This window comes from Pholcus phalangioides, unplaced genomic scaffold, assembly GCF_987345545.1.
Source record: "Pholcus phalangioides strain wild (caught in Gottingen) unplaced genomic scaffold, Ppha-v1.0 ptg000015l_1, whole genome shotgun sequence".
NCBI classification, from domain to species: Eukaryota; Metazoa; Arthropoda; class Arachnida; order Araneae; family Pholcidae; genus Pholcus; species Pholcus phalangioides.
This window is the reverse complement of record NW_028301608.1, coordinates 113,459,585-113,472,742: the sequence shown is the minus strand read 5'-3', so window position 1 is coordinate 113,472,742 and position 13,158 is coordinate 113,459,585. Positions and strand designations below refer to the sequence as shown.

Sequence of the window (13,158 nt, the reverse complement as noted above, 5' to 3'; positions counted from 1 at the left end):
TTTTTTAAAGCAAACTACCCTTTCTAATTCTAACTATAGACATTACCTCACGAACTACTTTAAAGTTTTCTCACTGTAGAAAAAAGATAGTAAAATCTGTCCTCAAAACGTGATTCCATGAGCGAAATTTTCACGAATATTCATTTTTTTTCCAAAAAAAAAAAAATTGAAAGAAAGAAAGAAAATGCAGAAAAAGTTAAAGAAAATTCATTTTCAAAACATTTCATAAAAATGTTCACATGAAAAATAGTAAGGAAATAATACAAGAAAAACCCAATTTTCATTGACAAAAAATATCCATAAGTCACGCATCGCATATCTAAAAACAGAAATAATACATACACATGAAAAAAAAATCATATATAAAGAGAATACTCTTTTAGAATGTCATACGAATGAAGTATTTTGAATTACTAAGTAGACAAAAAGTAGAAGAATAGGGAAAACAATGAATAAACACACAAGAAAATTTTCAAAAAATGGATTAAACAAAATAAAAGCTTTCAAGGCAATTGACACGGGAGCTCAGTGGTAAACATTGTGCCTCGAGGTATACAATAGGGAACAGCTTCTGAAAAAAAATGAGACAGAAAAAAGAAGACAAATGAGGACTCGTGAGTCCTCCAAAACTGAATTCTAGTTTATTTCCAAATTTTTTTTCATAAAAAAAGAAAGAAATTAATTCAATCGAAATAAAGAAGTGACAAAAATTATGCATATCGTGTAACATCAATTTGCTTATGTGTGGTTAATTCAGAGTTTTTTCTTTGCTCAGATGTACTTAATAAGTTAGTTAAAAGAACTAATTATTTTTCAATTTGTCTGATGTAAACAAAAAACAATTGTTTTATGTTTGAGTATTTTATTGTTTTTATAATGACTAGATTTAGCCTTCAGTGCTGAGTTTTAATCTGCTCTTACATTTTTTTACTGGTAAAAGAACTCCGAAGTTCAAAGAATTTATCGAAATTTCTAATTAGTGTATAAACAAAGGTGTTGAAGTTTGTTTCAAATGCGTAGTAGTCATTGTGCATAACAAATAGGAATCACAGAATAAATTTCCACATGAAAGAATAATTGTCACTTGGAGGAAAAAAAATTACTTACTTGGTTTCGTCTTTGGGCGTAAACACTCTGAATTCAAATTGACTTCGTGCAATGGATGAAAGAAGAAACAAAATCATCGGGCAAATCGAATTGCTGCTGATGAATGGAATTCTCTTTTGCACTTCATGTGAAATGTAGTTTCATTAACGATTTATATGCTTTTTCATATGCTGTTCTTTCCTTCATTTTCAGCGATTTTTGAACTCGAATATTTCGGATAATATTTGCACTTAGATATATAGATTTTTCTAAAAAAAATGGACCCAGAAGAGAAGGGGAAACAGCTTTTTAATTGGAGGTTATAAAAACTGAAGTGTTGTTTCTCAGTACATATACGATATCTTCTTCACCAACTCTGGCCATACAGCGCCTCCTAGAGATAGAAGGCCTCTGCACTGTTTGCCATAAACATCATTCAGGCTACCTAGCAAGTTTGCCACATTTTGAAGCACAGCATCCTATTTCGTTTCTTCTTATTTTGGCGTAGAATATACCTGACTGGCTCACAAATACCGCATAGTGATTAGATGTGGGGCATAGAAATCGCCAATTCTGAGCCCGATCATTTCTTTTCCTCACAACGACGATACTGGCACGAACAGGGAATTTTTTCCCCTGAATATATTCTGAGGGAAAATGGACTACTTACCGACTAACAAGCAGAGTGCGGAGGCCTTTTATCTCTAGGAGGTGCTGGGCCATATCGCTATTTACTGCAATTAATGAGATGGAAATGAAGGCGATGTCTATTGGTGGTCGCCTGAAATTCGTTAAGGAAAAAATCTTATTTATATCCTCCGTCAGGTTCCAACCCAGAACTGTAACAGCAACCTTCACGGTGGTAGAAGAGCATCTTACCACTGCGCCACTCGGGCGCTGCATGTACCCTATCTGGAAACGATAGCTGGTACATATTCCAAGTAGAAAAATGCAAAAAATGCAAATGTAAAAAATGCAAAAAGCAGGCAGACCTCCATCATGATGCATACATAACATGAAAATCCAAGCCATGCACAAGGATGACGCATATACACAATAACACGTTCCTGTGTGTAACCGTTCAGTTAGAAATTCTGCAGAGGGATGTGTATGAAGTGCATGTACGGTTCAGTAGTTATAGAAGTATTAGAAAAAAATGATATATATATATATATATATAATCTAAAAAATTAGTACGTGCGTTATATATATACGGGGTGATTATAAAAAAACTATCCCGACATATGGGCCCCTAACTATCATACCATTCACAGAAACTGAATGAAATTTTGGCATAAGGTATTTTGAGGTATGCGCTCAAGAATGATATGGAAAACAACAGTGTCACTCTAACAGTTAAGGTTACAGTGAGAAAATTTCGAAAATATCAAATGGCAACACCAAGTTTTTTGTATTGGAATGCGATCTCCATACTGAAAAACACTAAATAGCGTTGGAATGGCACCTGTAGCACGAAAATCCCCGGAGCTAGGCAAGGAAAAAGTAAAAAGGACTTTGCCGTGCACCAGAGCATTAATGTTCGTTTCATTCGTCACACCGTTTCTTCGGCTGAGATCGCAGCCTGATTAGTCCTCCACAAGGCCATGTGGAAAATTTGTGAAACACAATAAAATGCTTTATTTTATGCTGCTTCTCTGTCCTTTTTGGTTGTCCTCACTTTTAGCCTATCTACCGCCGGTGATTTTCATGTTACAGTTGCCGTTAGAACGCTATTTATGGTTTTTTACAATGGAGATCCCATTCCAATACAAAAAACTTGGTGTTGCCATTTGATATTTTCGAAATTTTCTCACTGTAACCGTAACTGTTTGCGTGACACTGCTGTTTTCCATATCATTCTTGAGCGCATATCTCAAAATACCTTATGCCAAAATTTCATTCAGTTTCTGTGAATGATATGATAGTTAGGGGCCCATATGTCGGGATAGTTTTTTAATAATCACCCTGTGTATAATATATATATATATATATATATATTATTCTGATAACTTTTTCTAATTGAAATTATGTATCTATCGCTAATGATACAAACGATGAGGCGTGCATATGACGTGATCTCGTGTTTAATGATTTCCGACATGACCATTCGTTCAAATGCCTATGGATGAATTATGAAGCACAAATGGGTCTATTGTTACGTCTACACCGTCCAGCAAAGATTGGTGCATTAAACTTTGCTCCAGAAGAGTATCAGAGACGGGAAAAACAAATAACTATCCACCCATCGGAAGACCTGCATCAACACCAAGTATCTATCGGGAATAACCAGAACAAAGAAATAGCAGGCCAAAGAACTCATATGTACACAGATGGCTCGAAAACTAGCTCCGGAACAGCATCAGCATATGTAGTAGTGAAAGATCTGTGAAAATTATGAAACTAATTCATAGTCAAACACATTGACTGGGCGCAGGGAATCCCGTAATATAAGTTTAATTGTATAGAGAGATAGACAGATACAACCGTACAGCATGGCCGCGTAAACAAGACTGATAGTTGCCACTCATATCAAAAGTAAATTGTACAAGATAAACAAAACAGAAGAGTTGCCATTCTGTAAACCAGCAGAATATAAAACTTCAACACTCCCACCAATTCTATGGTTTACAGGTAATATATATATATATATATAAAACAAACATTGTCAAAAAATATATATATAATCATGAAATATTCACATTGAGTATATTTCACAATTTTTCAAACCTCTCTTTTGGAAGGCGTTTGGTGAAAATATCGGCTATTTGATCAACTGATTTAACATATTTCACACAGATGGATTTATCCTCATATTTTTCTCTTATGAAGTGGTACCTAACGTCTATGTGCTTGGTTCGCTTATGGAATATCGGGTTTTTGATGAGTTTTATGGCACTTTGGTTATCAATGCACAAGGGTACTCCATCGGCATTAATAATTTCGCCAAAATCCTTGAGAAGTCGAGTTAACCACAGAGTTTCTTTCACAGCTGTCGAAGCAGAGATGTATTCCGCTTCTGTGGTTGATGTAGACACAACTGACTGTTTTTGGGTAGCCCATGTCACAGCTCCATCACTAATCTTGAACACATACCCTGATGTCGATTTTCGAGTGTCCACATCATTCGCAAAGTCAGCGTCAGAATAACCAACCAAGGTTGATTCATCACAGCTCTGTTGTGTATACTCGATTCCGTACGATGATGTACCTTTCAGGTATCTAAAGATTCTTTTGACGGCATTCCAATGACACAGTCTAGGATTTTCTTGGTACCTGTTCACGATATTACCGGCAAACATTATGTCGGGACGAGTAGTGATAGCTAGAAACATTAATGTTCCGACTGCTTCACGGTAAGGTACTGAACCTTTTTCAAGTGGTGTTGAGTCTGCAGAGATTATAGCATTGGGATCCGCAGGAACACTGACAGGATTTGCATTCTCAAGAGAGAATCGTTTCAGCATTCTATGAATATAACTTTTCGAATGGATGAAGATGGAATTTTTCTTCTCAATGAACTCTATACCAACGAAAAGTCCCTTTTCACACACCACAGCTTCAAAAGTGTTCTTCAGATTATTGACGATTTCGATGAGGATGTCCTCATTTTCACAAAATAGTAAACCGCCATCTACGTAAAGGGCTAGTAACACAGTCTTCAATTTGAATGTCCCAAAATAAACTGAAGAATCTGCAACTCATTGTACGAAACCATAACTTTTTAGAAAGTCTGAGAATTTCTTGTTCCAATATCTTGAAGCTCTTGAACCGTACAAAGATTTCTTTAGTTTGCACACCTTGTTGTCATCGCTTGTTAATCCCGGAGGTGATTCAAGATATATTTCTTCCTCTATTTCACCATGGAGAAAAGCGGTCTTTATGTCAAATTGAATTATCTTGAGATTGCGTTGGACAGCAATAGCAAACAGAACCCTTATCGTGTCGTATCTTGAAGTTGGTGAATAGGTTTCTGAGTAATCAATTCCTTCAATCTGCGAAAAGCCTTTTGCACACAGCCTTGCTTTGAACTTCTTAATTTTTCCATCTGGGAAATATTTAATTTTGAATCTACAGTCTTTTTGCCATCTGGTAGATTGACAAAGTCAAAAACTTCATTCTTCTCAAGAGCATCAATTTCTTCTTTAATCGCTTTCTTCCATTCCTGTGACTGAGAACACATCGCCTCTTCATATGAGACAGGTGTTTCGATTTCCGTCACATTCGCTTCGAAGTAAGAAGGGGACTTTATTGCAGATCGATCTCGAAGATTGCACCTATGGGTTTCTCTTCCAGGATCAGGATTCTTATATTCGCGATCAGACATATCATCTTGCATATCTTCATCACAGTTCGGGCTTATATCATTGTTTTCATCCGGAATGACATGTACCTTGGATGTTGAGGGAAGCATCTTCACATCATGGGCTTCATCGAACTTGACATTTCTCGACACTTTCACAGTTCTTTTATTCGGATCGAATAATCGATAGTTGTTCGAGTCTCTATCATATCCCACAAAAATCATCTTCTTACTTTTGGGTTCCAGTTTTTTTCTTTGAGAGTCCGGAACGTGCATGAACGCTTCGCTTCCAAAAATCTTGAGATGATCCAGGCAATTTTTCTTTCCAGTCCAAAGTTCATATGGAGTAGAATTTGGAGCTTGGCTCGTTGGTGTTCTGTTCAAAATATATACTGCAGTATTCACTGCTTCTGCCCACAAGTACTTAGGTAGCTGTTTTGCGTACAGCATTAATCTGGCACTTTCAACAATAGTTCTCATGTCTCTTTCTGCACGACCGTTTTGTTCGGGTGTGTATGGTGCCGTTGTTTCCATCAAGATGCCTTTACGACCAAGGAAATTGTTGAACTCGTTATTCATAAATTCAGTTCCATTGTCAGTTCTGACTGCTTTGACAACATGTTGAAATTTGTTTTCACAGAGATGAACAATTTTCTGAACTGTTCAAACGCATCACTTTTGTGTTTTATGAAAGCAACTGAACGATAGCCTGTGAAATCATCCTTAAAAAGAATGAAATAATTTGATCCTCCCACCGATTGAACAGACATCGGTCCACAAAGATCACAATGAATTACTTCACCTGGGATAGTCGATTTATGTTCCCTTCTTGTGAAAGATAGCTTATGTTGCTTTCCATACTGACAAGCCTCACAAAAGAATTTTTCGGCATCAGAAAAATTAATGTTTTCTTTCAAAATATTTCGTTCACATAGCTCTTTAAGAGCCTTCATATTTATGTGACCAGTTCTTTCATGCCATAATTGCAAGTCGTTGTTAGTTGTAATATTTACCTCATCACCAAATATGACTTTGAACAGCATTTTATACAAATTATTTGCAGTACGAATACCTTCAGCAATTAATCTATTGTCATTATAAATTTTCACATAGTGATTTTTTTTAATTATCTTCATGTTCCTGGCAGCCAGTACACCTTCCGACAGTAAATTTCTTTTTAGACCAGGGACATATAATACTTCATGGATCTCCCCATTATTCCATGTACCATTCACGAATTTCTTAATCAAAACCTTACCTTTACCAAGAACGAGTAATTCAGTGTTGTTGCCGAGCTTAATTTGACCATCTGCCTCTTGATAATCACTAAGACACTTTTTAATACACGTCATGTGAGCAGATGCGCCACTGTCAAGAATCCATTCATTTTCACCTGATTGAAGAGCACTGGAGACACTTTCAGCACTGAGCAAATCATGATTCACATCGGTAAAATTGGACGCACCACCATTTTCGGACGAACGACGATTGAAGTCGTGCTTTCGTTGTTTACATTCGGAGGCATAGTGCCCTTTCCTTCGGCAAGACTAACAGATCACTTTCGACTTGTCGAGACGCTTTTCGTATTTTTCATGACTCTGAAAATTTTGGTTTTTCGACGAATAGTACTTCTTCGGCTTAGAAACTGAGACACACGCAGTTTCACTCTGTTCGTTGCGCGAAATCGAAAGCTCTTCATCGATGAGACGTGCCGTTAGATTGGCGACGGTTTGTTTACTTGAATCCATAGACAACCAGGCTTGACGAAAGTTCATGTACTTTGTCGGCAAAGTACTTAGAATTTTCGTTGTGATTGTAACATCACTCACCTCTTCACCAGCGTCCGTGATTTGACGAGCGAGGTTTTCAACTTTCGCTATATACTCCACAGCTGACTCGCTGCTTTCCATTTTCAGCTGATGAAATCTGTCCAGCAATAACATTTTGTTGAAGGCGGACTTTTGCTGATAAATCGAGTCTAGTTTGTCAATCATTTCTTTCGAGGAACGACAGTTCTGCACCAAGGATATCTGGGTCATCTCCATCTCCGAGGTGATAACAAACATCGCTGTTGCGTCAGCTTTCTCCCATCGTGCGAGGGCAGGACCTGCATCCGGTTTAGCATTCTCGCCTACAACCACGTCGTAGACTCCTTTAGCTTTCAACGCACAGTTCACCAAGAACTTCCATTGGGAATAATTCGAGCCGTCGAATTTGTTGATTGACGAAATCTCAACTGCAGCCATCGTGGTAGTCGAAACGTAAACTAAAAGATTCGGAAACTATAACTTGTTCACAAAGAACATAAATCCCTCAAAACTTACAATTAACTTGTCAACAGGGGCTGGGGACATAACCTGTGAAAATTATGAAACTAATTCATAGTCAAACACATTGACTGGGCGCAGGGAATCCCGTAATATAAGTTTAATTGTATAGAGAGATAGACAGATACAACCGTACAGCATGGCCGCGTAAACAAGACTGATAGTTGCCACTCATATCAAAAGTAAATTGTACAAGATAAACAAAACAGAAGAGTTGCCATTCTGTAAACCAGCAGAATATAAAACTTCAACAAGATCATAAGATCATCGAGTGCTGGAGTAGTAAGCTAGAAAACGACAATAATATCTTTCAAGCTGAATTACTAGCGTTATACATGGCAACCATAAAAGCTCAAGAATCCCAACAAGCATCTATAATCTATAGCGATAGCCTTTCAAGTATATATGCAATACAGAACCCGATGACCATCCATACTATGGCTAGGGAAATTCGGCAGGTCCTCCACAAGAACCCACAAATTCGCATATCTTGGATCAAAGCGCACGTGGGTGAGTGGGGGAACGAAGAAGCAGACGCAATAGCCAAAGCAGCGACAATCAATGGCGCCCATTTAATTAAAATATTATTACCATCATCAACAGCGAAACAAAAGGCAAGAAAAGAAATACTCGATCTATGGCAAACCCAATGGAATGATGCCAAAACTAGAAGAAGTGTCCACAAAATAGTACCAAAAGTTTCTTACAATGCAAAAAATTGGAGCAAAGAACTTGTATTTTTTACAACCAATCACGGACCTTTTCCAAATTACCTTCACCGCTTCAAAAAACGAGGAACAGATCATTGCCTTTGTGGTGAAATCGGCACTCCCATCCATTACTTGACAACATGTACATTAACTGCACATCTAAAGCACATGGCTGTGCCCGCTGCTGGAAATGTCACACTCTGGATCAGAGAGATTTTCAAAAACAAAAGTAGAATAAATAAAATCAAGAAAAATAATTAGATGGATAGAAGACAATGAAGACAAAGTGATCCCACGGACGCCTTATCAGCCTATAGCACAAGTACAAACTGCACCACCTCGCCGCTCACAAAGAAAAAAGAAACTGATCAACTACAAAGAAGACTGACTGATAGCACAAGACCAGTATAATGTCATGGAAATCGACCGATTTAAATTGAGGATGAAATCGATTATGAATTTTATCTGATTTTTATTATTGATTTCAATATGTGATTTAGGACTTTATATTCGAATTAAGATTTAATGTGGAATATATAGGATTATATGCTTGATTTCCGATTGTATACGTAGATTTGTGATCTCGCAATTGATTTTACACTTAGATTATGATTTTATAGTTGTTATTATTGTAATGCATATTTTGTAATGTATGCTTTTTATGAATAAATTGCCAGAGGTATCCAGTCCATGTGGACAATGAGCCGATATTGCCATATGGCGATGTGGCCTGTGTATCTTTCGGTTTGACGGCCGAACAACAAAAATACGGGATTTTAGCTCAATGCCCCATTTTAGAGAAAAATGTAAAAAATAATGTAAATAATGGATTAAACATTTTTTGAGAACAACTGGGAAAGAAAAACATTTGTCATATTTTACCAACACCAGTTTAACATTCGCCCCGTTTCACCAAACTGGAGCTATGGTTCCCCATTCCTGAAAACGGACCTTTTCGGATATAGTTGTCATTCGTTTATTGTTATCAGAAGCACTGAGTCCCGATATGCTCGCATTAAACGGGTGTATGTTACTTAAGTATGTATTTTTTTTATACAGGGTGCATAGCATAGAGGGGGTATGGCATTTTACTAGCGAACCGTTGATCCTAGAGATATACTTTAAATTAGAAAAGTTTCTAAATAGCGTGGAGTAACTCAGATATGTCGTTCATGTTTCAGGGGGTTATATAGTTATTGAAATAAAAATGTTAACTTTTCATACAGGCATCCTGTGCTCAAGAACCCAATTAGAAAACAGTTGCCCTGTGTGTGTCTTGAAGCCAATTAAAAAAAATATTCCACGTTTCTAAGTACAATATTCACCGAGATATTCGAATTAGAAAAAATGGAAGAAATTTGGGGAAAAACAGCGTTAAAAAATATGCGGAAAAACCATTTTACACACATTTAACACGCCGTTTTTTCCCCCAAATTTCCTCCGTTTTTCGAATTCCAATGTCTCAGTGAATATTGCACTTAGAAACAGTTTCTTTCGGTGGCATCAGGAAAGACAAGGCACCACCTTTTCAATTAGGTACAGGGGCACATGGGGACTGTATAAAAAGTTATTTTTTTAATTTTAATAACTATACACCCCCTTTGGAACATGAATGACATATCTAACTACCACACGCTATTTGGAAACTTTTTCTAATTGGAAGTGTACTTCTAGGATCAATGGTTCACAAGTTAAATGTGATACCCCCTGTTTGTTATGCACCCTGTATAAATAATGACCGGATTTAACCGTCGTAACTGAGTCTTAATCTGCTTTTGCATCCTTATTTTTCTAGTCAAAGTGTTCGGATATATTTAATTTAATAATTTATTGAATTTCTAATTAGTGTATAAGTAAGGGTGTGTTAAAGTTTGTTTTAAATGCCTAACAGTCATTGTGCATAACGAACAGGAATCAGGATAAATTTTCACATGAATGTGTCACTTAGAAAGGAAAAAAAGGTGCGGAATTGGTTTCGTGTGTATGGCTTTGGGCGTAAACACTCTGAATTCAAATTGATTCCGTGCAAAGCGACAAAATTCCAATTCGAAAACACGGTTGAAAGAAAATAAATCATCGAGTTAATCGAATTGCTGCTGATGAATAATTTCCCCCGTTGCACATTCTGTAGAAACGTAGTTTTATAGACGATTCCCCCAAATTACGGTAAAGTCTCGAGATATAGCTTGACAAGTTCGAATTGAAGACCAACGTCAAGTTCTCGGTTTCTTCCTCGAGGACAGCAAATAACTAGGATGAAAAAATCATGGAATGCCCTTTCAGAATTCAATTTACTTGCCATGTTGGGGGATAACGAGCCCTGAGGTGAATATTGAAAGTAATTTTTTTCGCCTCGAAATGCTTTTATCTGGATATTTTAACGATTGAAATGATTTGTGGTGATAACATTCAAAATGTGTGGTTCCTATTATTCAATTCTTGACAATTTATTTCTCCAAACTGTTTGGTACAGTCCCTCTCAAAAGTTTAGATAATACACATTTCTCTTAAATTAACAAGAAATATACGGCGAGTAAAAATATCATATTTTAATGGGTAATACCTGAAGCATTTCTGCAGTTACAGAAAAAAAAAATTCTACGAAAGAACATTTATAATATTTATGGTATCAAAAATACAAAAACTTTCTGTCTCAAAAGTTTAGAGAAAATTCAGATTTACAAAAATTACAATTTTTTTTAATAGCTAATAGACTTTTCATTTTTTCCCAACAACCTCAAGCACACTTTCTTCCATGGGTCTAACTAAATTCTGTAGGGTTTCAACATCAATACAGTATCATGCTTCCTGGACAGAGCTCTTCAACTCGGAAAAAAATACCATATTTCATTTGCATACACATTTATCGTAAGTATGCCCCGTATATTCCTAATAGGATTCAAGTCTGGACTCATCGCTGGCTAGCTAACAACCGTTACATTTCCGTGATTAAAGCACTCTTGTGGCAGTTGAGCTTTGGATAGACACGTTATAACGTTGAAATCTATAGTTGGGTTCTCCTAAATCTCGTCCAATCAGTAGAAAATTGTTCTCGATTTTCATTCCAGGATCTTTTTTTTAATTTCATGCAAGGCAATTTTTTGCGTTGAAGCCAATTAATACGGCGAGTATTCCAACTCTTTTGTTTTCGCGTAAACTTGTACTGCGTTGTCTACCACAACCAGGTTTTGGCTTTTGGGACACACGTTGTTTCAATACACGTCAGACACTGCATTTCGACCTGCTCAACGCAATAGTTATGCTTTTTACCAGGCCTGTCATTTGGGGGGGGGGGGGGGACGGCCCTGCTTTTTACAGCCTTTTTTTTTTTTTTTGCTTTCCAATGAAGTACTCGAAGGATTTTCATTGTACCAAATATGCGATGACTTCGGCAATTTCTTTTTTTTTTTAATGAAAGCTAATCCGATGGCTTTGCACTTATATATCATCACGTCTCTGAATCGTCGAAATTTGCATTTAATCGTAAGTTTTTCCTAAACATTTGAGACAGTTATTTTTCAGAATTTTGAGTTTAAAAAGAAATCAAAATTTAAAACGGTATCCATGCCACATTTAAAAATCTATAGTGTCTGAACTTTTGAGATGGACTGTATATAGAGGGTTTAGATTCATATCCTTATAAACTAATTATTTGGTTCCAAATATATATAACGTACTCATTTCATGTCATTGTATTCTACTACTACTTGAAGCCGAAACATACTACACTGACGTGACGTGATAATCACGTCAGACCAGAGATATTGGAATTTCCACAAAATCAGAATTCGCACAAAATTTCCGCGAATCAGAATTCACAGCGTGTGTGAGGTGACGTGAAATCACGTCACGTCAGTGTGGTATGTTCCGGCCATTACCCGCGCATGCACTTCGTACACATTCGTTTGGGGAATTTCTAACGAATCGATAAATGCCGGAATGTGTGTTCTGAATGTATGTGCGATCTTGACGTATTTATGTTGTCAAATTGGGCTTGTTTCTTGCTCCTGCTGGTACAACAATCTCGAAACAAGCACAATTCTGACAGCATAAATACGTTGGAGCCGCACATACACTCAGAACATAAATTCCGGCATGTAGATGTTGCTGCCGAAGTCCGAAATAGACCAGTTCTTGAATTGGCCAATTTTTTCTTTGTAAATTGACTCGGTCAATATTCGAATTTGCGGGCTGTGGCCAGCCATTTCACGAAGTGGCTGGAGATCCCTGGCCAAGGTCCGAAAAGAAAAGGCGTGATTCGTGGTCATCGCCATTTGGCGTATTTTTCCGTGAAAACCATGTCCACTTCAGCTGCGGCAAACCATCATACCTCAGTCATCAATGCAGTAATCATTTTGTTTTCTTAAAAATTCAACAGAAAAATTTGTATGTCTATATTTTTTATACCTAGTTTTTAAAAAAAAAATTTCCTTTTCTTCTCTCGTCACATGGAGCTAATGCAATACACCTACTATATATAGCCATGTGTCGCACGTAAGTGATGAAAAAATTGGATTTGGGACCTACTGGATCGTCTTACATCAGCACATCGAACACTGGCTATGGATCTCCAGCCACTTCACGAATTGGTCTTCCAAAAACCGAACAATTGCTGCTAATCGGACTTGACCAAAACTCTCTGTCAATTCTTGAACTGGCCGACCATTCCACGAATTTCCCGCACGTCGGCCGCATCCGGAGCTACAGTAGTGGTCGGCTGAAGTGGGTTTTCAGT

The 13,158-nt window shown here is 37.1% G+C and overlaps 1 protein-coding gene across 1 annotated transcript; it reads right to left on the bottom strand.

The window, feature by feature from the left end:
* Positions 1 to 3,797: 3,797 nt before the first annotated feature.
* LOC149077627 (uncharacterized) lies at positions 3,798 to 4,550 on the bottom strand. Its single transcript, XM_089242382.1, has one exon. It carries the CDS (start codon positions 4,548 to 4,550, stop codon positions 3,798 to 3,800), a length of 753 nt encoding a protein of 250 aa, XP_089098508.1.
* Between the last annotated feature and the right edge of the window lie 8,608 nt (positions 4,551 to 13,158).